Source organism: Lytechinus variegatus, chromosome 4 (genome assembly GCF_018143015.1).
Source record: "Lytechinus variegatus isolate NC3 chromosome 4, Lvar_3.0, whole genome shotgun sequence".
In the NCBI taxonomy this organism is placed as follows: domain Eukaryota; kingdom Metazoa; phylum Echinodermata; class Echinoidea; order Temnopleuroida; family Toxopneustidae; genus Lytechinus; species Lytechinus variegatus.
This window is the reverse complement of record NC_054743.1, coordinates 33,515,725-33,543,716: the sequence shown is the minus strand read 5'-3', so window position 1 is coordinate 33,543,716 and position 27,992 is coordinate 33,515,725. Positions and strand designations below refer to the sequence as shown.

At 37.4% G+C, this 27,992-nt stretch overlaps 1 protein-coding gene across 2 annotated transcripts; it reads left to right on the top strand.

The window, feature by feature from the left end:
* LOC121413887 (serine/arginine repetitive matrix protein 1-like) lies at window positions 1-27,992 on the top strand. Of its 2 annotated transcripts, XM_041606868.1 has the most exons (15): window positions 1-100; window positions 5,066-5,155; window positions 5,865-5,987; window positions 11,589-11,759; window positions 12,257-12,411; window positions 13,246-13,515; window positions 13,824-14,090; window positions 15,104-15,163; window positions 15,755-15,844; window positions 19,358-19,534; window positions 20,456-20,579; window positions 22,311-22,519; window positions 23,138-24,281; window positions 25,269-25,397; window positions 26,166-27,992. In XM_041606868.1, exons 1-15 carry the CDS (start codon window positions 77-79, stop codon window positions 26,250-26,252), a joined length of 3,120 nt encoding a protein of 1,039 aa, XP_041462802.1. In that variant the 5' UTR covers window positions 1-76; the 3' UTR covers window positions 26,253-27,992. The 2 variants fall into 2 exon arrangements, with proteins under 2 accessions (XP_041462802.1, XP_041462803.1); XM_041606869.1 differs by lacking the exons at window positions 1-100; window positions 5,066-5,155 and adding an exon at window positions 9,155-9,323 and having other exon boundaries at window positions 5,898-5,987.

Genomic DNA, 27,992 nt, shown 5'->3' with positions numbered 1-27,992 from the left:
CAGCGCCATCTACGTTGAATGAATGATCATTGAGTTGATTGAGAAAGCGTGAGCTACTTCATACAGAAACGGCACCATGACAGACGCCGGATTTTTCCGCGTAAGTACTCTTATTTCCCGAATTATTTTCAAGTCTGTTATTTCTTTATATTTAATGGATATTAGAGAATGTGTTCCCCGATGACGCTGTCTGATATTTTCGATGTAATGTCAATAATATTGTGAGGTTTCCGTGATGAGGTGTGTGTGTGTTCGGTCGATGACTAGTAACTCTGTCGTGCGTACATGCATACACATGCGGTATGCCAGTTGTATTGTCTGTCTTGTGCGTGTAGGCCTACATACGAAAAGGCGCTATAGCCTCACGCACACATTGTATTGTAGTGGATCGTATTACCGAACACTTTTCATGAATTTGATCATATCAAACACATTATTCCAATAAAATTCACCAAACTTTCACCATAAATACACAAATACCTACAAAATATAAATATGCAGAAATTTTGCCGAAATTGTTTTTCCTTTTTACGACATCAGCTTCCAATCGGACCCCTCTTCGACAGTGAAATATTTTGGTCACTTGAAAAGGTATCGTATTACCGAACGTGTGTTTTCTATGGGAAAAGTTGGGAAAACAACAAAGTCACTGATGAGCTATTTTGACCATTTTTTATTGTTTTGAGTATATAAAGACTTCGAAATTGTGTTTTTGATAATTTTTCATAATTTTTCTATTTAAGTTCCCTTTGGAAGGAAGTTGCAAAGGTTTGAGCGTATTTGATTATTTTCTGACGCATCTGATGCGCGCGTTCGGTAATACAAGGCCGGTCGGTAATACAATCACTCACTATACGAGGTTAGTACGTACTAACCTCGTACAATAGACCGTGTTTGACCCTGGATTTCGAAGTAGTCGGCAAACATCGCTTCATTGCTGAAGTAATATTTGCCGAAGCTCCTCGCTACGCACCGGGGCTCTTGCCGGTAAGTAGCAATGGTTTGTTGAATATGAAAATAATAATAAAATAATAATCCGATAAAAAAAGCACATTTTGCTTACCTCGGCCTCGAAAGTGACTTCGCTTGTCTCTTCCACGGAAATACAAGGAAGCCCGTTGGTGGCGCTAATAATTTCACAACCTTGATTCAGCTCCTCGGTAATTTTATAACTGTATCTAAATTCTTTGAATGCGCAATCCTCATGATTAATTTACTAATTATGGGCACCAATTAATGAAATGCCTTCAAAAAACATAATTAATGATTATTATTGGTGATGATAACACTCATTTGCATTAATTCAAAAAGATGTCTGATAAAAAAAAAAAATAATATACGTGCCTGGAAAGAAACCAGCAGTACAAGCTTTGACGAACGTCAATAATACGTGTACGGTATACCAAAGTCTATACAATGAAAAGATTGGACACTTCACGGACTTTGCGTAATGCCTTGCGTCGATATGCGTGTAAAATAGTGTAGGTGCCTATTCTTTCACTTGTCGTGTCTTTGATATGAATATAAATCGCGCGCCCTCTTCAGGAGAAAATTGATATCAACGCTGACTGATTTCTATCTCCGTAAAATCTTCACTAAAGATCAAGAAAATATACATATTTTTAGAAAGAAACTTCAAGGGGAAGTCACGGAAGGATCTAAATGATTCGGTAAGTGTCATAGCAGGATGTGGAATATTTATTTATACATATTATTTTATGTGGGCAAAAGCCCACTGTATTTTTGAAGTGTAGTTGTGTGTCGCGTGCGTATGACTGATAATCCTTCGCTCGCGATCCATGCAGTTTCACACCGGCCGACTTCGAGAGAATTTCCCCACCAGTCTCTCAGACTCAGTCACATTTCAATCAAGGTCACATGGTGAATGACATAATATTTCCAGTCCCACCACTTTCTAGACAGGAATAACCGTCGTTTCTGGGGATTTATTCAACAATTTCTGACATTTTACTGTAGGCCTAAAGTAATCCCCATTCATATGTATGGTGAGTGGAGCCAACGCAGTTCAGCGGAACAACCAAAATACAGAGACTGAAGCTTTTGGTCTAACCACTTTCATGACTTTTCGGAATATCGCGATCAGATTCAATGCATGGAATAGATATCATGTATTTCGGCTAACGTTAGACAGCTGGCACTAGTGGCAGCCGTCTGTAATCTGTTTCGACATGTTCGAGGAGTTTTTAAACATTTTTATTTGTTTTAAACTTCATACACAGATGGCGCGGCTCACGATTGTGCAGCCACCATTAGGGGATTAACAATGCAAATCCCCCTGACGGGGCTCAACGATTTTTGTCTTTTACTCTTTAGAGATCTATTTCATAAAAATAAAGATTATCATTATTCCATTTTGGCCTGAAAACCACCGAAATGTGAAAAAAAATAAACTTAAGAGGAAAAAAAGTGACTTACTTCGGCTGTCACGCAACTATCACTTGCCTGGCCTGGTTTATCTGAACTTAATACATAAACATATATGGCCATTGAGCCCTTGTACAGATCGAGTTAGAATTCGGCCTCTGTAATTGGCGAGTGGAGCCAACGGAACAACCATATAACAGAAAACGAAGCTTTTGGTCTATATTTCGGCTTGAATATGACGTCATCATTCAAATTTTCAGTCAGATATCGCTTCGTTGGAGTTGGATTCACCGATAATTTGATATGGACTGAAGTTAGCCACCAAATTCATGCAAACGTGCGGCGAACAAAAACAGTGAGCTGCCGCAGTGCAGGCAGATCTACTCTAGTTTTGGTCACTAATTTCAGTCCATATCACACTTCGGCAAAGCTAAGCATTGCCAAGACCCAAGCGATGTCTGAATTATGAGAATTTGACAATGACCTCGCCTCATGATACAACTCAAATAAAGCTGCTCCCAATCACGATGTTCGAAAGAGTCATGGGTATGTTGACCTTGACCTATGATTGAGACTTTGAGAGTCTTGCTATGACATTTACAAACAATTACTGTTGGGGAAATTCTCTCAAAATAGGCTGGTGCGATACTGCATTAGCGACATACAAAGTTGGTTTGTATCTGTATAGTGGTCATATACAGTAATTACCTTACACTTTCCATAATTTCACTTTTTTTTCAGTCATAGGTACCGGTAAATAAGTTTTAACATGAGCATGTCAAAACTTCACCTATGAAGGTACCTTTTTTTTTTTTTTTTACGAAATACGATCCCTATCTATTGGCTTCCAACCACAAAATTAAAAGATCCACCTTTCCCAGCATAACGTGGGATCTTCAAATAGTATGAGTTGAATACCGTAAGTAACGGTGTATTAACCGCACCCGTGTATTAACCGCACCCCCAACTTTGGACAAAAAAAAAAAAAAAAAAAAATCTTCTCACATTTACATGCATATTTGAGGTACGAAGAAACAAAATCTAAGTTTTTCAGATTTCCAAAGTATCCAAAGAGATTACCGGTATGCAGAAATATGCTGTTCTTGATCAATTCATCTACAAATGTTAGAAAGAAAGAACGGTCCCGCCAATATTGGCAACTTACACACTCGCTCACCTCACAGTAAGTGTACACACACAGCACTGCCATTACATTGCAAACTACGATACAGTACAAGTCATGCCAGTACATCTTATCAAATTATGATCTGTGTCTTTCCCAGCGTAGGAGGAAGAAACATTCACATTTCTTGCATCACAATCTCACAATCACTTTCAGAAATTTGATGTCTTAGCATGAATTTTGGATACGGGATTATAGGAAGGTTCAAGAAACAAAGAAATTTGCATTTTTTACAGTTGTTTTTTACGGCTTCGTGCCGTCTCTCTCGTGCGTGGTTTACATGGTATCTTATGAAAAGCAAACAGGAAGGAAAAAAAACAAGCTGGCGCCGGCGCGAAACGGGACTTTGAATAGCGCCAGCTTAAGTCGCACTACAACCACATTACAACGCAATCTCTAAGCTCACTCAACTCTCGCTCAGCGGTGACAAAATATTACCGAGTATGCTTGGCGTCTCTTTTAAATTAGCCAGGGAACTTCACTACTTTGAATTGAGAATAAAGTCAAAATTAGTGTCATGAAGGTGGGTGCGTTTGTTATGGACAACATTTAATGAATATTGCAACAATCGCTTCCCATTACCCGCGGCTCATACCCCTCTAAACGACATTGCCTGGGCGGCTACGCCCGGCCACTCGATGTGTTGTGAACTGGCAGACATCGTACATGTACGGGAGGGGTTACGGCGGGCTGGCTCAGACCCGTCACCGTGTATAAACCGCACCCCCGACTTTTGCTTCTACCCCGCCGAGAAAAAGGTGCGGTTAATACACCGTTACTTACGGTACATGTATGTGCTTTCTAACAAGTTGGAAAAAGTTAGAATTAAATAAAGTTACTGCTGCTGATCGGCATTTTTAAACAAAAATTGAGACTCTGTTTTTGGCCCTTATCGATACAACTAGATTTAGAGGATGTTAAAAGTGTGTGAAATCATTTTCTGATGTGTAAATGCGAGCGATCTCTATAATAATTGCTCAAAATACGAGGTACATATAGAAATATATTGCTGTGAGTACGAATTTATAGATCAATATTTCTCCCTTGTTTTTTGTGGAGCCTGACGTCCAAAAAACCAAATAACTGCAATATCCCCAGAACTACATGTACCTGCAAAAAGGGAAGAAATACTATAATAGAATCCTCCCTAGAAAACTTTCTACTCACAGCAAATATAATGCTCGATGACGCTTACAAGTCCATGTTCAAATGCTGTACAGCGCCATTAAAATAGTGTTTGGGATTCTTCATGAGAAGTCAACGAGAGGCAAATATGTTTTTTTTTTCCACTTTAAACGCCTACATCCAAGGTATTATCAGTTCTATGCTCCACATGGCTTCTGGTTTGGCTAGGTGTAGGTGAGCTCTAAATCAGTAAAAATGCCGGTTGACATTGGTTAAAATTTTCAGTTTAACATTGAGAAATTGAGAATCAGTTTACGATGTCTTGTATACAAGTAACCCTTATTTTTCTCTCCATTCCCCAATTTCTTATAGGGCACCAGTGCCGACCAAGACAATCGCTTCACAAATAAGAAAAAGAAGCTGTTGAGATCGCTCAAGTTCAATCCTATTATGGAGAGAAAGGTATGTTCTGTAGTATTATTCACCTGCATGTATGAAGGGGGGGGGGGTAATAAAGAGGCAAGATTGCATGTAACTGAGAATAAGCCACCTCTCGGCTTGGGGTGTCTATGGCCCGTATTCTGAAGTCATGTTTAACTTAGACCATGGTCTAACTCTGTGCTAAAATTATGGGAAGCCAAAAGTGCCAAAATTGTCATTAAGTTGTATGTTTCTGATGTTTACTGTGCTCTTTCCTGATTCATTGATGGTGCAGACAATAATCTATTTATACTTCCTACACAATAATGAATGATTTGAGAGCCAAATGGGGTGGAATATTATATCTCTACTGTTAGTGAGTTATGTAACAATTGGCTATCCATACTTAAACCACAACTTTAAACCTGAGTTTAAGTTAAACCCGACTTAAAGAATACGGGCCTATGTGTCTATCCACAAATTATAGTTTTTGCTCAGTTCATCCTGCTGGCTCTTTGAACAATATTTGGGAATTCAATCCAACCAAGGTTTGTAGTCTTTGAAAATGTAAACTTACAAAATATCAAGAATCAAGTAGTGGTGACATGGAAATGAAAATACTGGTTGTTGAGATGTGTTTGCCAATCACTTGATCCCTGACTCTGACCATTTGATCCCTGACTCTGACCATTTGCAATGGGCTGTCCCTCTTCCCTCTCTTTCATCAATTTTGTTGTTCAATTTTCTCTAGGTGAGCATGAGCAAGGTCAACTTGGATACACTAAAACCATGGATTACAACGAAAGTCACCGAGATGCTTGGAGTGGAAGATGATGTCCTCATCGAGTTCATCTTTAACCAATTGGAAGAAGAAGTAAGATATAGCCTTTTCTTTGTCTAGATTGTATATAGTAAAAACTGTGTGTTAATTTTTCAATTGATGGATGTTTTAATCATTGTACTGGTCCATATTTTGTGGTCATTATTTCATAGGTGAAGTGTATAGTAGCCATGGTGAGAACTCGTTAGGTTTTGTTATTGGTATAGGTCATCTTGTGCAGGTATTTATGCATTGCTTTCTATGCTTATTGATAAGGCATATTTTTATTTTAAGTTGAACTACATATAAGTATGCTGTTCACAAGATGAGAATAGTGATGTTTGTGGAATCTTTAATGATGTGCAACTGCATGGCCTAAAGGTAGCTAAAAGGTAAGCAAAAAAGATGAGGCAAAGCAAATTAGGTCTTATTTAGGTAGGAGGAATAATATATAAACCAAAGTGATTGGTTGTGGATCTGATTTTATTTAATGACTCCTCATACTCTAGACTCAATGCTATCAATTGTAGACATCAGCCTTGTGATCAGTTGCTAAGCTTTATGTTACCGGGCCCAGCAAAGGAACCTACTTATTGCGTGACGTGTCCAGTGGAATCCTCTCAGACCCCTCCCCCTCATCTATCATAACAATGGTTAATTATAGTTGGACACAACAAGCTTTTAAAACTGATACTGATCACAGGTAAGTATAATTCAGTTTTGAATTCAAGAACCTTTTGAGGAGATTACATATAGAGGTCTTGATTGGTATGTAAAGGCTTCCCAGGCCTTGAGCAGTTGAGCTACATGTACACATATTTACTATGTTTGTAGCACTTTTGGCTAGACCCGATTGTCATGCAATGTTTTGCACTGATAACAGGAAATATTAGTCCTTCTTATTGAGTATGTATTTTAATCCCACTCAAGTACTTGAATATAATTTTATATCATTTTGCCAACCAAAATGATGAATTAGTTGAATACTGGCCCACAAAATAACTCTATGGAAAAAAAAAGTCAAGTAGACAGTGGGCTGTTAACCCTATCTAGGCCGGGGGGGGGCCTCGGAGGCCCCCCCCTCAACGAATCGCGCGATATTTTCACCGCGCAAAATTTTTTGACCGCGCCGCTCGCTGACTTTTTACTTTCAAGTCTTGCGCAACTTTTGAGACCAATTTTGCGTCACCCGGGTACGTGGTTCCGAAATTACGCAACATTATGTAAGTGCATGTCAGACCAAAAATTGCTCAAAAACGTGATTTCGTGTACAAAGTCAATGCAAATTGTGTTTTCAACCAAAATTCATAAATGCATGATTATTTTTAGTTTTGCTGGTCTAAATGTATTTATTTTATGCTTTTTATGATCACAGAAGAGTCCCCAACAAATTTCATTGAAAAAACAATGAAAAACAAAAGGTCAAAAAACAAAGAAATACATAAGAAATTGCAAAAAACAATATAATACATAAGAAAATGATTTGATATCGCAATTTTTTTCATGTACACTTGCTAAGAACACCACAAAGAGTTTCTATACCGAAAATTAGTACATTTGGAGCTTTATTTAGGGAGTTAGAGGAAAAAGAATGATTTCGCATACTAATTACGCATAAATTAGCATAATTACTTAATAGCAATTCGCATGAAAAATCTTACTATACAATCTTGTAGATTATGTCCCAGGCAACCCGCGTGCCGATTTTCGGCGCGATCGCGCGGTCGACGGCCGAGATCTTAAGGGGGGGCCTGGGAGGCCCCCCCCGGCCATATGAACTCCCAAAATACCCCGGCCTAGATAGGGTTAAATGAGCCTTCACATGAACCTTTTCCATGGTACATGTAGCTTGTAATGGTAGGTAATGATGAGATGCCACTGGAGAAATATTCAACAAAAGGTAATCTGAAAAAATGAATATTTTGTTTTGTATTAGTACATGTATGTATTTTTTCTATGATTTTGTGATAACACAATTACCATTAAAAATCAGAACTAAGAATTGTGCTAGATGAATCTTACCTAGTATGGTCATAAAGATAAATACTTCCAGGACCAGGCGATTGAGACAAGTAAGTATTACATAACTTCTATGTTTTCATCAAATTTTTGAGTTCTTACCATGCTACTATACTTTCTATGTTATGAGCTGATCAAATCATATATGTGACAACAATATATTTGAGAAATTAGGAAATTGTGACCCCCCCCCAGAAAAAAAGTAAAAAAAATTGTTTTGAAGAAACTATAATACTCTGATTCATGATAGATTGTGTGTGATTTGCTCATAACTCAATGGAAGTTTCCCCCCTTTTATATGTTTTCAGATTTCAATTTTATTGACATTTTGATGATTTTGTTTCAGGTTTTAGATTCATTCCCTCAGACTGCAAGAGACGGTAGAGTACATTAATAGTATGTCCAATATCAGCAAAGCAGTATGGCCATCTGTAATTAAATAAAATTATGTATCAATATAGAGCTTTACCGAGAATTTGGTCTTAGCATTTCATCACAGTATGGCTATATCCTATTTGTATTTTCTTGCTTAAACAAGGAGTTTCTCATATCAGGAGGGGTTAAAATGGGTTTAAAATTAAATTCGATAATTATTACCGTATCATCTGCTCACATTTTGAAATGGATAATGATAATTGACAATATAATTAAGCACTCAAGTTTCCTGCTTTGTATGTATAATAAAACACTTTTCAACAAGTTCTGATGTCAAAGGTTATGTTGACGAAAAACCCATGATGAAACAGAATGGCCTCAAGTTCACATAGATTATAGAGGGAGAGATGCAAAGGAAAAACAGAAGATAATTCTGGCCAATTGGTCATGGAGCTTTAATAGTTACAAGTAAAATAATCTAGTTCCCCAAAATGCCCCTTTCACTGGCTTTAGATATTGTGCCCCTTTTATTTTATTTTTATTCGGGCCGTAATACGACTATGTCCATTTGGAAAGCGGCCTTGCCTTAATTAAATCAAAGTTTGTGACCTGCAATCAACACATACACTGCCAAAAGACTTGTAATTCCCTCATTAAAAAGTTGTTCAAACAATTAATTCAATTGAATATATCAAATGTCAGTTAGTAAAACCAGAGTAGGGTATTGTTAAAAAAAAATTTGTACATGTAGGTTTTGATGTTAATAGCGTAATGTCATGTTCTTTTTCTGGTAAGCTGATTTGCTGACTTTGATCTCTTACGCTCAGATTGTTTGATTAAATATTCGCTCACACATCTCCTCCCCTCCGATGCGATCGATGCAAGCGCCCCATATAAATTCGGGCGGAAAGTGAGAAGGTTTCGTAGCCCATCAGCGGAAAGGGTAAAAGAAAGTCTGCACGTTCATCGAGGATATCTCTCTGTCTTTCACACACGGTACAGGAATATTGAGACAGTGTCTCTCGCCAGTGGTTTGGTTTGTGTTTCAAAGCAATGCAGTGTAGAATAAGTACACACTAATAGATCTATCTTTTTATTTTGGTGTCGGCATGCAGGGATTTATGTTGACTTGCAGCTCTTGATTTCATTTGATTTTTTGAAAGCACTATTGGATTCAACTTTGAAGATATAATGTAAAAATGTTACACCAAAGCCAAAAGTGATATTGAAAAATCTAATCTCTAGTATTTAACAAGCTACAAAAAACTCAATAATGCAAGTTTTATCCCATATATTCACTGCTCATCAGCTGATTATTATGCTTGAGAAAAACTCAAATTAGCAGGTTTTGAAAATAAGTGTTGTTGATATTCTAACTGGCTTGAATTCTCCAGTGCCATATTGTGCTGACAGAGGGTCGTGTTCACACATTTTTCAAGAAAAGTGATGAATGTGCATAGAATTTGCATTGTTGCGTTTTGTATTTTACTTTTTGCTTTGGTCAGGGTTTTTGGATTTTATTTTGAAACTAAATGACAATGATAGTATTATCATTATAATAGTTATGCATTTTACTAAAAGTGATTTTTGAAATTTGCATGATAGTCAAAGTGATTGCAATTAAGCAGTTCAAAGCTTTTATATATCTTTGGAAGTACATTACATCACACAGAAGTTGTTAACAATGATGAGAGAATTTCACAGTCATTAATAATGGGTAGAAAATTGCAGCTTTGCTTAAGCCATTTGATATGTCACCTCTATATTTAGTAAGGAAATGGTTTGTGGTACATAATTTGTTAGTGCATCAATTGGAATATTTGTGTTTTAGATAGTGGTCTGAAGCTGAAAAGGTAGGTTGTTATTAATGGAGTATTATATGAAAATGGATTGACTCTCCTGGCCCCCTTTGCTATTTTTTTTTTTATAGATAAATGTTGGACTAATTAAAAAAATTCCCAAACATACTGCATCACATTCATTAACACTGGGATGAATATTTTTTTTTTTATTATTTCTTTTTTATTCCATGGTACAGCACATCCTTTTGGATTGCATTATGTTTTCTCTAGGCATGTATCACTTCAATTTACCCCAGACTCATTTCATTTTCTTTTGGGAGAAAAAGAATGAAAGTTTTCAAGAAGATCATTGTGATATTATCTACCTTGATGGCATCCTTTAATCGGAATCATTTAAAACATATTTGGATTTACAAAGCTATTTGATATTTTGGTTTTATGAGGAAATACTTTTTGGTCTTATGAGGAATTTAAGAACATCGTCTCATGTTGAGTTGGTTAGTATTGAATTCATATGAAGTAATGCCCTAATGATGTAATTTTCTCAGGATTTTGGCAAAGGAAAAAAAACCGAAGAGTTTTGAAACACTTCACAGGTTGACTCTCCTCTGGTTGCTATTCCAGTTGAAATTATGATTGTTCTTTTTGAGAAAGCAATTCATTGACTTTTTGCCCAAAAGTTGAGGGAAGATATGTTATTGCTGCTCGCTTTTGATATTCTAGAAAGAATACAAATATGTGGAAATCAGGTAAGTTAGCTTGATACAGCAGAGAAAGATAGATTAATGGAACTGTGTGAATTCTTGAACAGAGCTGTGGATGTCCTTTGTACAGACACAATGCTGTGTGGAGAAAACTTCTCAAGATATATCCATGTGTAAAATTGTGAGTAGACGAGAGGAAAAATAATGGAGACCAGCCAACGATTTACAAGTTTTTCTGTTTATTAAAAAGAAAGGATTTTGTGTTGGTTTCGAAATCTCCAAAACACTTTGCATGTATTTCATAGTGTGACTCGTTATCCACATTTGCCATGCTTTTGTGAAAGATGATTGGTCAAGAATGGATCATAGTTGAGTTCAACAGAGATTCAATTCTCCTACGTGTACACTAAAGACACCACTACGCTTCCTTCCCTCATACATGTATGGTGAATTAAAGTTAAATGAAATTATCATGGTAATGATTATACATGGATATGCTTTAGAAGTTTCCTCCGTACACATGATTGTGAGCTATGGGGAGCGTTTCATGAAGCAAATCTGCAGTGTTCACTGACTATTTATTCGGTGTTCACTGACTATTAATTCAAAGCTACTGACATCATTGCATATGATCAGCTCAGAGAAAATTAGTCAGTAATAATCACTGACAAAGCTTGTCATGAAACGCTCTCCAGGTTTCACAAGGTATCTGTAATGAAAATTCATGTGGCATGCTCTTCTGTGTACCCTTGCAGCATCCTGACCCGAAGGACATGCAGATCAACCTGACAGGATTCCTCAATGCCAAGAATGCCCTGGCTTTCATGACGGAACTGTGGGAACTGCTCACCAGTGCTCAGGAGAACATCGCCGGCATACCAGCTCCGTTTCTTGAACAGAAGAAAGAGGAAATCAAGAAGAGACAGGTAAGAGTGTTTTTTTTTTTGATCGTTTGCACTGGTACATACATGTATTTATTTACTGGTTGGGAGAGAGAGCATTCCCAATCAATCGCCCTGATGGGTATAAAACATCTAAAGGTTTTATGCCCCCTTCCCATTTCCCTTAACCTGATTGAGATATTCTGCTGAAAGGGGAAAAATGACTCCCTTTTGTTTTGTCAAATCGATGCAAATTTAAGGTGGCTTAATGTATTTTATTGTATTGAAATTAAAGTAATAGCTGTACCTGCTGAAATTGGCATACTTTCAATTTTAAAATTGAATGTTTCCCAAAGCAAATGCCTTCGTTAGAGAGAATATATGACTCTAGGACTTAATAATAGTTTTTAGGGGTTGACCTTTCAAACAAATAGGGATAGGCCAAAAGTCCAAAACACAACTCACGCAAGAACAAATTTAAAAGTCTTCATCAAATCATAGCCTTTTTATCAAATGTTATTATTGATTTTATTTTCTTGCAGCAAGAGCAAGAGCGGATCCAGGCGGAGCTGAGCAAGCTCAAGGAAGGCACAGAGGTCCAGGGTGATGGAGACAGGACAGAGAAGAGACGGGGAGACAAAGACGAGAAGGAAGATGTCAATGGAAGCGGTGACAAGAAATCTCCAGATGAATCGAAGTAAGTTGTTTCAGTTAATAATGGATGCATTGTATTCTTAAGTTTTGCATTGTCTTCTTGTCCAAATATGACAGATTTTTTTTCATTTTTTTATTATGGTAAAAATATATAAAACTACTCTCGTTTAATGCCGAAAAAGGGAAAAGCCCTGAACTCGTCAGCTTGTGAAGTTTGATCATAGTAACATTTAAATGGTTTTACTTCCAAATGTTTGGTCAGTGGGGTACTGAAGGTGCGTAAAAATGTATGTTGTTGGGCAATGATATCACTAGTGCAATGTATATTCTCCAAATTTTATTCATACCGGAATGCAATTTAAATTATTGTAAGGTCAATTTGCTGGTTTTATAAAAGAATGAATATTTTAGGTGTTTCTTGGTATTTCTTTATTTCTTTGTCTCTTGGCTTACAGCATGATGATATAAGTTAGCATGAATCTCAACATGATTTATTCTAAATCTAGCTTACCAAGTCTGATTTATAGCCAAGCACATTGCAAATTCTGGGAATCATCACATTTCATGTGGGAATTTATTATTGTATTACATACGTATTCTCTATAGTCATTTCTATAAGAAATCAAATATAAGATACAATGCTCTAAATGTGTTGGTACATTGGATATGTGAAAATAATCAAAATCTGTTTACGTCTCACCCACCAAAGGTGAAGAAGTCCATGTAAATTGTGTCCATCTTCCTTCTGTCATCCGTCCATCTTCAGTTCATCCCAAATGTTAATGTTTATCTGCAAGACTCTTGTGTCAACACTTCTATTTATTTTCGCACATTGGCGAGACACAATATCACTAATGCTGTGTTTGTGTCATCACAGGCCAGCACCGAGATCAGCTAAATGGGACTGGGAACCTCGCCCAGAGGGTAAGAATGATCCATCAAAAGATGACAAAGAAGGGGACAATTCCCCACATGCCTCTGCTGATGGTGACGCTGACAGAGCCAAGGATAAGGAGAAATCCAGATCCAAGTCGAGGTCCAGGTCTAGATCCAGGTCTCATTCTGGTACACCCCCTCCTAAGATAGAAGACAAAGGAACACCATCTCCTCCTCCTGTTGGGATTGTGAAACCTGCAGATAAAAGGAGGTAAGCAGCGTCTCAAAGCCAAAGCACTACCTTTCCACTATTGCAGTTGAGGTAGTAAAGTACACTTTGCTTTCACATTGCATATGTGCAGATATACTGTCCTGTGAATAAAAAAATTAATTTTCTATTTTACAAAAGAATTCCACATTCACAATTTGACAGCAAAGTAGAGCTACAAATTAATTTTTACCTAATATTTCATCCTGACAAAGATGGACTCGTCTGCTTGTAAGTACGAGAATGCATGGATTGTTTCCAATTTTATGTGTCATATAATGATTGTTGTATTTTGAAATGTGGATTTGTAGATCTAAGGATGATGAGAAGGATAGCAGTGATGATGAACAAAGGAGAAAGAGACGAACTTCATCTCCAGACAGACACAGACGAAAGAGAAGTGCCGACCGGAGACGAAGGTCAAGAAGTAGATCAAGATCACGACATAGGTCATCTCCACGACGACGTGATAAGAGGTCAAGGTCTAGATCTCGCTCCAGGGATAGGAGGAGGGACCGACGATCCAGGTCTCGTTCTAGGGACAGGCGTAGGGATTTCAGAAGGAGGTCTAGATCAAGGTAAGACTTGTTGTACAAGGACCCATTGATATTGATTTAGTAATTAGGGGATGTCAATCCCTTACCTGAGAAGTGTCTCCACGAGATTCCGAGATCTTGATTGGCTACACAAGATATTCCAGGTTGGCAGCAGGTGTCTTACAGCAAATAGCTTGCAGATCTTGATTTTCGCTGCTGCACACACACTTGACTTCTGACACTTGAAAGATACTCTCTCTTTGTCAACATGGGTGAATATTAGGGGGCATTGCAGGCATGACATGCATAATCTTTGCTTGGAGGTTGGTGTAGGGATTTTAATTGTCTATATGGCCGATTATGCCTAGGCGACATTGTTTATCTGCCCTTTATGCAACAATATCACTTATTTAGAAAAGAGCTTGTTATAGAAAATTGTAACAGATGTTAAAGTCTGTCTTTGGCAAAAGTCTGATAATAGGCATTGTGTCCTCAAATATTTCATTCTTACATAAGTTTGGCAACTATTCAATTTCTTCAATTTGTTTTGCATCTGTGGATACTATGATTTTTTTACAACATATTTGAAGATGGAAAGTGATTGCATATATGAAAGCTGCAAACAATTATATCCCGAAATATCCAACCCATTCCTTCTTGAGAAATTGATTTATACAAAAAGAGAGAGAAATATGCAGTGAGTTATTAATTTTATTTGGTCAGGATCACAACCACAGTTACATATGATGTATCTTTGGAAACGTATTTTGATATTGTATCATCCACACCATAACAGTTCTAGGACAAAGACATTCACATAATCCTGTAATAAACTGAAATAGTGACAACACTCTTTGAGGATTACCAAGACAAACAAGAGGCTTGAATTAAATGGAAGATTAGTCAATATACACTATCTTCCCATTTTGAGTGAAATTCTAGATGGTGTTGCTGTAGTTTGATTGAATTTCGTCTTGGCATGTTGTATTCTGCACTATCCCTGATTGTGAATATTCCAGTATGTCAACTACGTCTGATTATAATATTTATTTCAGATCAAGACAAAGACGGAGAACACCTAGCCCCCGCAGAAGATCACCACCACCACGTCGGAGGTAAGTTGTCACAAGTTTAATTTAAAGTGAATATGAGGGGACTGAGTGGCAACAAAATTTGGTCAAGGTTGGCAGTGAAGATAATGTGTTGGTAGATTCAGGAAGTATTGTATTACAACATGGTTTACACCTAATAGGTAAAGCACATAATTAGTAATAGTAATAATAGTTATTGTGGAAATTTTGAAAAATGTTAATCTACTTCACAAACCATAGCGATGACTATATATGAAGATTTTTAAAAATTCATTGCAGAAGAAGGGTACATGGTTGTTACACAAGTGTGAACTCTTCAATTTTTGCAATATTGAATAATAATAGTATGCAAAATTATAGAGCACTTAGCACAACAGTTTTGAAGTGCTTCATATTATTACCCCAGTATGAGCATGGCCTACTCTGAATAGGTTTTTCGAGCCTGCTTCCTACAAGGGTACTCATTTGCTCTACATGGGGAGAGAGTAGCAAATGTAGATAAAAACTCTTCGAGGTGTTTAGCACCATTTATTTTTGTAGCACCGATTGATTCCCTCCAAATTAGGCGGTCGTTGTCTCCTGACTGATATTTTTGAGATGTTTTTTCCCCAACAGATCACCAAGGAGATCACCTGAGCGACGGCGTAGACCGTCTCCCCCACGCAGGTTAAGAAGGTCCCCTAGGCGGAGTAGGTCACCAAAGAGGTAATGTTCTTTTTTTTTCTTTTTTTTTTACAATATCGTCATTTATTGAGAAAAATCATCTCTATATGTCTCTATTTCATAAAACTTAAACAAATATGGTTATTAGATCGATGTAATTTCAGATGACTTGTTTTTTTTAATCATTTTGTTAAAACCAGGATGAGATATATGTGTTTTTTTTTCATCTGCAACTGCGCATTTTAGCTTGCATGCAGCTTGAGCGTTGCGATGAGCGAGTGCGCCACGCATTTTATTATGAAATACTTTTTGGGGGGAACAATACACTTTTTTTAATCACAGAATACACTTTTTCATTCCCAGAGGTAGGGTTGCAAAGGGCTGGAAACTTTCCGGAAATTTTGGAAAATTTCCATGGAAAGTTTCGGGAATTTTCAGCTGCCGGGAATTTTGGGAATTTTCGGGAATTTTCATTTTTTCACAAAAAGTGATAAATTCTGTTTTTAAATACAAAATTATAAATTGATAACCTAAAATATCATATTTTCCATTTGTATTTATACTATTCTTCATTCTTTAAATTGCCCATGGTATAAAATATTCATCAAACTACATAAATACATTATAGTATATGTAAATGTAGTAACATGATGGAGCATTATGTACAAAATGAAGCTTTTCAATTCAACATGAAAAAAAATAATACTTTGCATTACACTTTTTTCATTTTTCTTTAAATGTCAATGTTTTTTATGTGAGAACCTGCCATTATATAATAGCATGTTAATAAGAGAACACTGCTCCCTACATGTAGCCTGCATGCACAGACCCTTATTGAAACTTTGATCCACAAGTGGGACTTCAAACAAGACTAGCACGAATACAACTTTCTGTTGAACAAGGACCTTCTGTACACAAGTCATTGGCAGAAACCTTAGGCTGCTTATTCAGACCACTTTCCTTGAGTGAAGGGTTTGCCTAGTCTACTGTGCAAAGCCTTCACTCGAGTTAAGGGTCTGAATGTGCAGCCTACTCATGCCTTGTGAACAGAAGGCCCTAACGCTCAGGAAACAGCAAGATTTTATGTGCTAGAAAACTATATACTCATTAAATTAACGCTACAAACTGCACAAAGTTCTCACTTCTGCTATGCAGAAATAAATGAGAAATAGATGATAATATAATAATAATATAATGCTAATAACAACAATAATGCCATAAAAATTATTAAAGGTCAAGTCCACCTCAGAAAATGTTGATTTGAATCAAAAGAGAAAAATCAGACAAGCACAATGCTGAAGATTTCATCAAAATTGGATGTAAAATAAGAAAGTTATGACATTTCAAAGTTTCGCTTATTTTTAACAAAATAGTTACATGAACGAGCCAGTTACATCCAAATGAGAGAGTCGATGATGTCACTCACTATTTTTTTTTGTTTTTTTATTGTTTGAATTACACAATATTTCAATTTTTACGAATTTGATGATAAGGACTTCCTTGCCGGAAGCACTAAATGTTAAAATCATGGAATTCCATGTGTTCAGGGAGGAATGAAACTTCATTTCACATGACAATGACGAGAAAATCAAAATATTTCATATATCAAACAATAAAAAACAAAAGAAATAGTGAGTGACATCATCGACTCTCTCATTTGGATGTAACTGGCTCGTTGATATAAAAACTGTTTTGTTAAAAATAAGCGAAACTTTGAAATGTCATAACTTTCTTATTTAAAGGTGGTGTCACACCTTGGCGTTTTAGACAGCGTATGCCCGACGTATCAAAATTTCTCTAAAACGTCGGCATACGCTGAACTTTGATTTTTTTTCAACTCTGGGCGTATACTTAGCGTATTCATAACGAGTTGGACGTATACATAACGTATTAGTAACTTATATCGAACGCTTCGTTAACTTATAAGTAACGTATTCCAACGAATGCTTAGCGTATTGCTGGCGTACACAACTTATGCCCTACGATAGCCTAACTTACGTATAGCGCGCGGCAGCGTATCGCTGACGAACACGTGTCGTAGCCTATAAGAAGACACAGTTTTGTCTTGATGTCCAAGAGGAGCAGCTCATGTGCGAATTCCTTCGAGAAAACGCCATGATCTGGGACATCAAGAAGACATGAGTTCCTCCTGTGAACCCCACCTTTATATACCAATTCCTATAAAAGTCAATACGCCATTATACGGTAGCTGTAAGTTATAAACACGTTCAGTAAGTTTTGTGGTCGTCCGGAGCACGTCTTCATACGTCAATATACGTTGGAGTTAAGTTACACATACGTTCAAAGCACGTTACTCATAGGTTAGAAGTAAGTTTTAGGGTACGCTGGACATTATCTCGACGTACATCGACTTATGAGTAACTTACGAGTAACGTGTGTCAACGTGTATCAACGATCGCGTAACTTGCCTACAACTTATGGCCTGCGTATGCAAGATGTATGAGCCATACGCTGGCATACGTTGAAAAATTTTGTGCTTGCACAAAATTTTTCGACGACCTCGCCGTATGACGACGTATACCAGCGTGTTTTAGCGTACTCTTAACGTATGCAAAACTTACCCGTAACGTATTCGACGTACGCCAGCGTATTCGCCAAATTCCTCGTACGTCGGGCATACGCTGTCTAAAACGCCAAGGTGTGACAGCGCCATTACATCCGATTTTGATGAAATTTTCAGTGTTATGCTTGTTGAATTTTTCTCTTTTTATTCAAATCAAGTTTTTGTTGGGATGGACTTGTCCTTTAATAATGATTCTCATCTGCAAAAAGATGAGAATATCTAAGAGGCATTAGTGTAAAGCATTTGCAGTGTACATGTACTGCCAACGCACATACCATTCAACCAGTAAAAAAGTAAATCAACTTTTACATGAAATTCATTGAAATTCTGCCTTGTCTGATTGTCGTAGCATTTATATTTTGCTTGAAACTTGCTGACAAAGCACAATCAAGCATCATCTGCCAGAACAATCCTTTCAATTCCTATATATATATAAATATCAGAAAATTGCTACTTTTTGAAAAAATTCCCAACATTTCTTGAAAATTCCCAACACTTCTTGAAAATTCCCGAAAATTGCCGAAAATTCCCCAAATTCCCAATAAATTCCCGTGTATTCCCATGGAAAGTTTCCACCACGAAAATTCCCGGGAATTTTGCAACCCTACCCAGAGGTAGGCAAGTCTGTTTTCATTGTCTTTTTCATACTGATGATAATATGCAACATTCATGTAGTGCTCAAAGATAGAAATGTTTCGAAGCACTGCATATTACTACCCTGGTTTTAGCATGGGTACCTGATCGGTGCTTATGTGTTCAAGGAAATATTCCTACCAGGTACCCATGTACTAATTCTGGGTGGAGGATGGCAAATTTAGATATATGCCTTGCCAGAGGATGTGAGTGCTATGATGGAATATGTATACTTCACATTCAGATTGTCTGTAAAATTGCGTATGGCTTCATTGACAGCTTGAAATGGTCCCCATCATTCTTGTCCCTCATCTTTGTACACTGTCATTTCTCTACAGGGGACCTAGGCGTCGTTCACCGTCCACCTCTCCATCCGGGAGCTCATCTGGAAGCTCGCGCTCTCGCTCCCGATCTCCACTAAGGAAATCCAGGGTGGGGTCAAAGAAAAGACCTTCCCCATCTCCAGTGAAGAAGGAAACCAAGAGAGGTCGATCATCATCAAGTGGTTCATCTAGGTAAGTAGTATTCAATTACCAGTTGTTCAAGTCACACCTTGTCTGATGCCATGTGGTCTAATCACACTTTGTCTTATATCAGCTTTTTTTAAAGGCTTGGTCCAACTGCATTTAAGGATTCAGATAGGACATAATAGGGAAAAGAATCATGCCATCCATTGGAAAACATAATGTATCCATTGTGTACTCTTTGCATACATAATTCATACGCTCTATGTTCGTCGAGCATCCGTCCAATGTGATTTCATTGTTCGCCCATTTTGCCCATTGTGTGGAGCGGATGAAAACGGATGGAACCACCCCAAAATTGTGCCTGTCCACTATATCCGTTATGAATACGTTTCATGTCCGTCGGCCAATGGGACCAGGCCTTAATGCTTTTTGGTCTGATCACAATTTGTCTGATGTCATTTGGTCTAATCACACTGTCAAAGTCCATGTGGCATAGTCACTTTTTTTGTAATGCATTGTAGTGTAATTGAACTTTGACAATTTCCATGTGGTCTTATCACACTTAGTTTAATAACCATTTGATCTTCAATATTGTGTATGGTTGTTGCATATTAAATGACTTTCGTTGTACCTTGACAAAGTCTGAACAATATTGGTGTTTTGACATCTGAGAAAAGACCAGGATAATCAACCTTTGCCAATTGCTCCATGCTTATACAGAATTTACATTATTTCACCAAGGTCAAAGCTACATTATAATTAGGTCACAGTATGAAACATTGAAGGGTTCAGTTGATGTTATAAAGGAGTATACAATTTACCCCTGTATCTCTTGAGAGGATAACTCAGGAGAACAACATGACTTCAAATTTCTAATAAATTAGCATTTACTTTATTTTTATCCCTAAATTGAGCCGTTATTTGAACTTATCTAAACCTTTTCCCGTCTCTTCTTGATCTTTCTGAAAGGTCTCCTTCTCCTAAGATGAAAGATGAGAAGATTGAGGATAAGAAACGAGATGATTCTATGTCCCCTCCTCCCAAAGATTCTACTAAGAAGAAGGATGATGATTCCAGTGATGATGATAAGAAGGTAAGGATAACATGACCTTATTGATTCACCTGATTGAAACACAAATACCATAATTGCCAGGTGTTCTTTACATCGAAGGAAATGTTGCAAGAAAATATTAGAAATCAGTCGCAAATTTCTGTAGTAATTTTTGTCTCACCTGCGAAGCAAAGTGAGACTATAGGCGCCGCTTTTCCGACGGCGGCGGCGTCAACATCAAATCTTAACCTGAGGTTAAGTTTTTGAAATGACATCATAACTTAGAAAGTATATGGACCTAGTTAATAAAACTTGGCCATAAGGTTAATCAAGTATTACCGAACATCCTATTAGAGTTTCATGTCACATGACCAAGGTCAAAGGTCATTCAGGGTCAATGAACTTAGACCATGTTGGAGGCATCAACATCAAAATCTTAACCTGAGGTTAAGTTTTTGAAATGTCATCATAACTTAGAAAATACATGGACCTAGTTCATGAAACTTGGACATAAGGTTAATCAAGTATCACTGAATATCCTGCATGAGTTTCACGTCACATGACCAAGGTCAAAGGTCATTTAGGGTCAATGAACTTTGGCCGAATTGGGGATATCTGTTGACTTCCCATCATAACTTTGAAAGTTTATGGATCTGATTCATGAAACTTGGACATAATAGTAATCAAGCATCACTGAAAATTTTGTGCAAGTTTCAGGTCTCATGATTAAGGTCAAAGGTCATTTAGGGTCAATGAACTCTGGCAGATTCGGGGGTATCTGTTGAATTACCATCATAACTTTGAAAGTTTATTGGTCTAGTTCATTAAACTTGGACATTAGAGTAATCAAGTATCACTGAACGTCCTGTGCGCGTTTCAGGTCACATGACAAAGGTCAAAGGTCAATGAACTTTGGCCGAATTGGGTGTATCTGTTGAATTACCATCATAACTTTGAAAGTTTATGGATCTGATTCATGAAACTTGTACATAAGAGTAATCAAGTATCACTGAACATTCTGTTCGAGTTTCAGGTCACATGATCAAGGTCAAAGGTCATGTAAGGTCAATGAACTTTGGCCATGTTGGGGTTTTTTGTTGAATAACCATCATATCTCTGTAAGTTTATTGGTCTAGTTCATAAAAAGTGGACATAAGAGTAACCATGTATCACTGAACATCTTGTGCGAGTTAGAGTAGTATTCAAAGTCAGCACTGCTGCTATATTGAACCGCGTGATGCAGGTGAGACGGCCAGAGGCATTCCACTTGTTACAATTATTGATTAATGTTAGCTGTAGCAAATTTATTTTCCTTGTTTTAGAAAATAGATCAGCAATCACCTGCAAGTTAGCAATATATTGCAAAACATGATTCATTTTGGGACCACCCATCACCCCCCCATAACGACTTGCAATTAATCACGCAAGTTTATAGAGATGCCTCATTACTCTACCAATGTTTGTGTGTTCCAAGTTTGAATCAAAGCTTGAACAATTCCCCTTTCAAAAGCCTGCTCTTTTTAAACTAAATGTGGCCCCTGTTTTTATTTACAGTGAAAACTGTCATTTCATGCAAAACTTATGAAAGATGACAAAATAACAGTACAAAAAATAGTTGGGTCGAATAATTGTGATTTTTTTCTTCTGAAATTGACCAAAGATATGTTTCTTTAATTATGATGGTCTTTATAAAGTGTTCGTCTTTCAAAATATATCCTTTTTTATCCTAAGGTGTTCTCCTAATTTCTTTATGATTTGAATTGTTCATTCCAGGGCAAGGATCACTCAAGCAGTGATGAAGAGGACACAAAACCATCTCCAGTGAAACAAAGCCGTTTCCCTAAACGTCAGTACCGACGCCGCTCACCATCCAACTCGTCCGATTCAGATTCAGAAGATGAGAAAGACAAAAAGAAGAGAAAGAATTCAAGGTCACGCTCCCGCTCTCCAGATGATCGCAGGAGAAGACGGTCACCACCAAGGTAAGTTGCACAAAGAATACGTTTGGACAGTTCAGCACTAAAAAAAAAAAATACCGCAATTCATTTTGAAATAGCCTCCAGTATGTTATTGCCATGTTCAGAAAAGAAGTTGATTTTAATGAACAGAGCAGGACACGCAGCTGCAATACAAAAATTTTTAGATTTTGCAGTGAGTTATCTATCAATTCAAATGACCTCTAAAGGTTTCCTTGCCAAAGAATTGATCATTTAGGAGCTTCATCAGCTATCAAACTCACTGGATTCAGAAGATGAAAAAGAAAAAAAAACTGCATGTCCACAAAAGTTAAATATCAAATGATAATATAATTAACATTTTCATTCTACGCTTTGGGATGTTCATAAACTGTGGTCATAAGAGTTCCTGCTGAATTTACATGGTACTGTGTAGTATATAATTATGTCAGCTTTCCAAGGTTAAAATCACCCCAAGTTTAATTCACCCTTTTTCAAGTTTGGGCTACAGATATTAGGTGAGAGAAACATGCTGCACAGTTAGAAAAAAATAATTACCCTGTGTTAAACTTATATTAATTTTTGCTTTTCTCGTGAGCAGTATGAACAGTATTGTATAATTAATTTGTATTGTTGTTATTTCAGACGTAGGAGATCACCTTCTCCCCGTCGTCGATCCCCTCCAAGAAGATACAGCCCACCGAGACGCCGCCGATCACCTCCAAGGCGCTCTCCACGTCGATCACCACCAAGGCGGCGTAGAAGTCCAACTCCTGACAGACGGAGGCGTAGTCCTGAGAGACGCAGAAGGAGCCCAACACCAGACAGAAGACGGCGTCGTTCCCCAACACCTGAAAGGAGAAGACGACGTAGCCCTACACCCGAAAGACGCAGACGTAGTCCAACACCTGAAAGACGCAGGCGCAGTCCAACACCTGAAAGACGCAAACGCAGTCCAACTCCAGAGAGGCGAAGGAGAAGCCCTTCTCCAGAAAGGCGTAGACGAAGCCCCACCCCTGAAAAGAGGAGGCGTAGCCCAACCCCAGAGAAGCGGAATAGGAGTCCAAGTCCTCGCAAGAGGTCTGCAGATGGTCGAAGGACAAGTCAAAGTCCTGACAGACGGAGGCGAGTATCTTCCCCCGACATTAGGAAAAGAACCTCATCTGCTGAAAAACCACGCCGTAGCAGATCACCAAAACATCGTCGTAGCATGACTCCTGAGGACTCTAAATCAAGAAGGCAAAGTCCTCCAAGGGGAAAGCGTGATGATGCTTCTCCAGATGAGAGACGCAAGTCCCGCAAGAAAGCTGTCTCAGATGACAGCTCTGCAGAGAGCAGTGCAGATGAGAAAGAACAGTTGAGGAAAGGCCGGGACAGCTCCCGACAAAGTCTTGAAAATCTGAGAGTCAAAGAAAGGAAGCAAGACAGTGATGAAGATAGCGACAGTCCGAGTCCACCAAGGAAGAAAGAGAGGCGTAGGAGAGACTTATCAAGGGGTGATTCATCAGATAATGCGTCCCCAGAGAAGAGACCAAGACCAAGTCAGGAGCAGCAAGACGATGACAGCGATTTCTCCCCATCACCTCCCCCGAGAAAACAACCATCTCCAGAACCAATGTCTCCAAAACGCAAGGATAGAGGTGGCGAGAAGAAGAAAAAGAAGAAGAGAGAAAAAGCTGATAGTGATGATGAGAGTGAAGACGATAGAAAGATGGATGTTGACCAAGAGAAGGAAAGTCCAAAGGTAAAGAAAAGCAAGAAAAGAGGATCAGTAGAGGTGACATCTGAAGTAAGTATATAGTTGATTCATTTTCTTACAGAAGTTTATTGCTTACTTATTCCATTGGTTCATCTACAGTTAGCACTTTGTCTCTGTAATTAGTGATGATTTGTCAAATTGAAAATGTAATAGTAAGTTTAGAGATGGTAAGATATTGTTGAATGTTGCAGGTACATGTAAATGTTTATTTTCACTTTGTCTTATTCCAATTTGTCCAATTACCAACTGGTCTGATATCATTTGGTGTGCCATCAGTTCTTCCACTCTCCACATGGTCTAATTGTCATTTCCTCCACTCACCATTTGTCTAATAACCAGTTGGTCTAAAAGCCATTTAGTCCATATACAATTTGGTCTAATTGGACCAAGTGTATTGGGCAAAATAAATGAAAATGAAATGGAGATTAGACCAACTGGTTATGAGATGAAATGGGCCTAAACGGACTGGTGATTAGACAAAGTGATGATTGGATGGAATGGTATTAGTCTAAATGGAGATGGACCATGTGATGAATGGAAAAGTTGCCAATAGACGAATTGGCAATTTACCCTTCTAACATGACTCAGACTGAGTTGATCATCTTTTATTGCTTTTTCCAGTGCTATAGGAAGGAAATAAATGCATGCAATTTTCTTAAAGGCTAATGTTGATCAGTATTCCCTCTTGGATAATACCAAATGCCAGATGGTAGTGAAGTAATAAAATATCCAATTCAATTACATTTCATATTTGAAAAATTATAATTAAAATGTCTCATTTCTAGATGAGAAATCTATCAATATATTTTAGTTTCATTGTTAATTTATAGCTTAGGCTTTTCACCATTCCAGAGTGTAGAGCTGTTTATAGCCGCTTGTTATCAACACTCGTCCGAGTCTCGTCCTTATGGTTCTTTTTGCTTTGTCCTCTCAGAAAGTATTAATCATTTTTTTTTGTGTATAGATGAGTTTGCTTTTTACATTATTTGCATTTTATGTATTTTTTTCTGTTCTTAGGAGTCAGAGAATGAGGTAGAAGAGCGTACTTCGAAAAAGAAAGAGAAGAAGGAGAAGAAGAAACACAAGAAACACAAAAAGCACAAGAAACATAAGAAACACAAGAAGCAGAAGAAAGAAGAAATGCAGGTAATTATAAATGGAGATCGTATGGTTTCTTAAAACCACATTATTACTTGCGATCTGAATAGTCCCCCCCCCCAAAAAAAAAGAATAAATTAATGATAAAAAAATAAAGAAAATTAAAAAATGAATATCAGTTGGGCAATCCTGTATGGAGGACTTTCTTGAGACGATTCATCTCTGCTTTGTGCTTGATATGAAATGGTGGAATGCTCTCAAATTACCAGGGTTAAAGTAGTTCATGAAGAGAAATAAAAATTGATAAGTGGGGTTCACTTGACAAAAAGTTATCTTAATGAATTGCCTTGCTACTTCTGCATTTGTCAAATCTCTGGTAATTGCCTGATTTGAAAGAGACGATTGACCTACAAGAGGTTACGGTAATAACACAGGATTTGCATAAGTTGGTCTGTCTGCTTAATTACCGATATATATTTATTCTTCATTAATGATTAGGACTATAAATACTATTGGGGAATGCCTTAACTAGGTATGTTCCAAACCTCATTCGGTGGAAAATTCCTGAAATGAATTTGTATGTTTTTTTCTATTTCATGTGGAAATTTGCTAATTATCATTGCAAATGAAGTAAAGAATGGACAAATGGGGCTTGGATGTACACAAAGGGTTTTTTTTCTTCATAGAATTGTCCTTCTGGGGTTGGCATGATGCTAAGTATGTTATTGTAATTCATTGGAAATTATATCTTTGTGTAAATATTAAAAGAATTTATGATTCCAATGACCATTTTTTCCATCATTTATCTTAATTCAGGAATCTGAGAGTGATGGAGAGGAAAAAGAACGTCTTCTTCGAGAGCGAGCACTGATGTCCATGAGCAAGAGACAATCGACAGATTAGGAGCTTTTCTTTAAAATATCAGACAAGTTAATTAGATTTTAATGAATAATTTTGTACATTATATTCCATGTTTCACCCCCAAATAATGATTGCTTTTCCTTTTTATTGTACACATTGAATGAAATCAAATTCCATTCCACCTATTTTTGTTGGTCAAAAGATGATATGGTTTGGTCAATTTGGAAAGGGAGGAGCCCTGTGTTATGAATGAATCAGGTTGTTGTGCAGTGACTTACATGGCACTCAAGAACAGAGAGTGATGTATTGTCACATGACATAGGAAGTCTTCCGCAAAAATCGGAGCAGCCAAACAGTAGCTGTGTGATCTATCCAGAGCAGACCAAGGGTGGAATTGCTGTTCCAACTCCCCAAGTTTCGAGTCAGACTACTCTTGTCATGTAAAAATATATTTATCTCTTGCATTGATGAATTTGACCCCGGAGCATTGTAGTGGTCATAACTGGGTGGCATTTTAACAGATTATGGATTGAGAAAGGGATGTTGCTATGTCACAGAATAAATTACCCTTTTTTTGACATACTTGAAGCCCCCCCTCCCATCTGCACCCGCACTAAATTGGTCAATCATACCCCCTGTATGTCGCTGTGTAAAACTCCCTGATGTCGGTGATCAATATTAGAACTGCATTTGTAATTTTGAACTTGATTTTTTTTTCTAAAGTATCAGGATTTGAGGAGTACTTATCTGAAGACTCTTTGGGTAACAAATGCTGCCATTCGATTTTCATTCATTTAGATTAGGCCTAAAAATCATTGACTTTTTTTAGCAGACCTGAAATATAAAAAATACCATGTTTTGTGAGAAAATGTCAAGCTTTGGCAAAAATTTGCTCAAATTTGTACTCAATGGCTTGACCCAAAGAAGACTGGGAGGGGGGGGGGAACTTGAAAGTGAAGTTAGCGAGCAACGCGGTAAAAATTATGCGCTGCACATTTACCGCGGAAAATGTTGACAAACCGAGTATTCACTGACTTTTTACTTTCAAGTCTCGTGCAACTTTTCAGACCATGACTGCGACTCCCAGGTACGAGGTTGCGAAATTTACGCAACTTTTTGTAAGTGCATGCAGACCCATAATTTACTCAAAAACGTGAATTTGTGTACAAATCCAATGCAAATAGGGATTTTAGACAAAATTCATAAATGTATCATTTCTTCATTCACTGATTGAAATCAATAATTCCCATCTTGTTAATGGTCATAATAAAATCCTTGACAATTCCCATTGAATAAACAAAAATGAGGAAAACAAAGAAATACATCAGAAATTTAGAAAAAATTAAAATACGTAAGAAAATAGATATGATGTTGAAATTTTTAAAAAGTACATTAGGTCAGATCCCTGTAAAGAGTCTTTGTACCAAAAATAAGCATTTTAGGGGCATTATTTAGTTAAGTAGAGCCAACTTGATTTTATGCATAAATTAGCATAATTAGCAATGAGATTTTTCGCAGAATTTGGTTTTGTAGATTATGCCATGGGTAATGCATGTGCCAATTTTCATCGCGATTGCGCGATCGATGGCCTGAATCAGCCCCCGCCCCCAGTCTTCTTGGGGCGTCAAAATTGCCCAGTCTATTTATGGTTAAAGAATTCACTTAAATATGTATTTTGACTGCATAAATACATCATACCCACTTAAATATGTATTTTGACTGCATAAACACATCATACCATGCATGTATTTTGTGAAGCAAAAGTGTATATATATCAAGAAA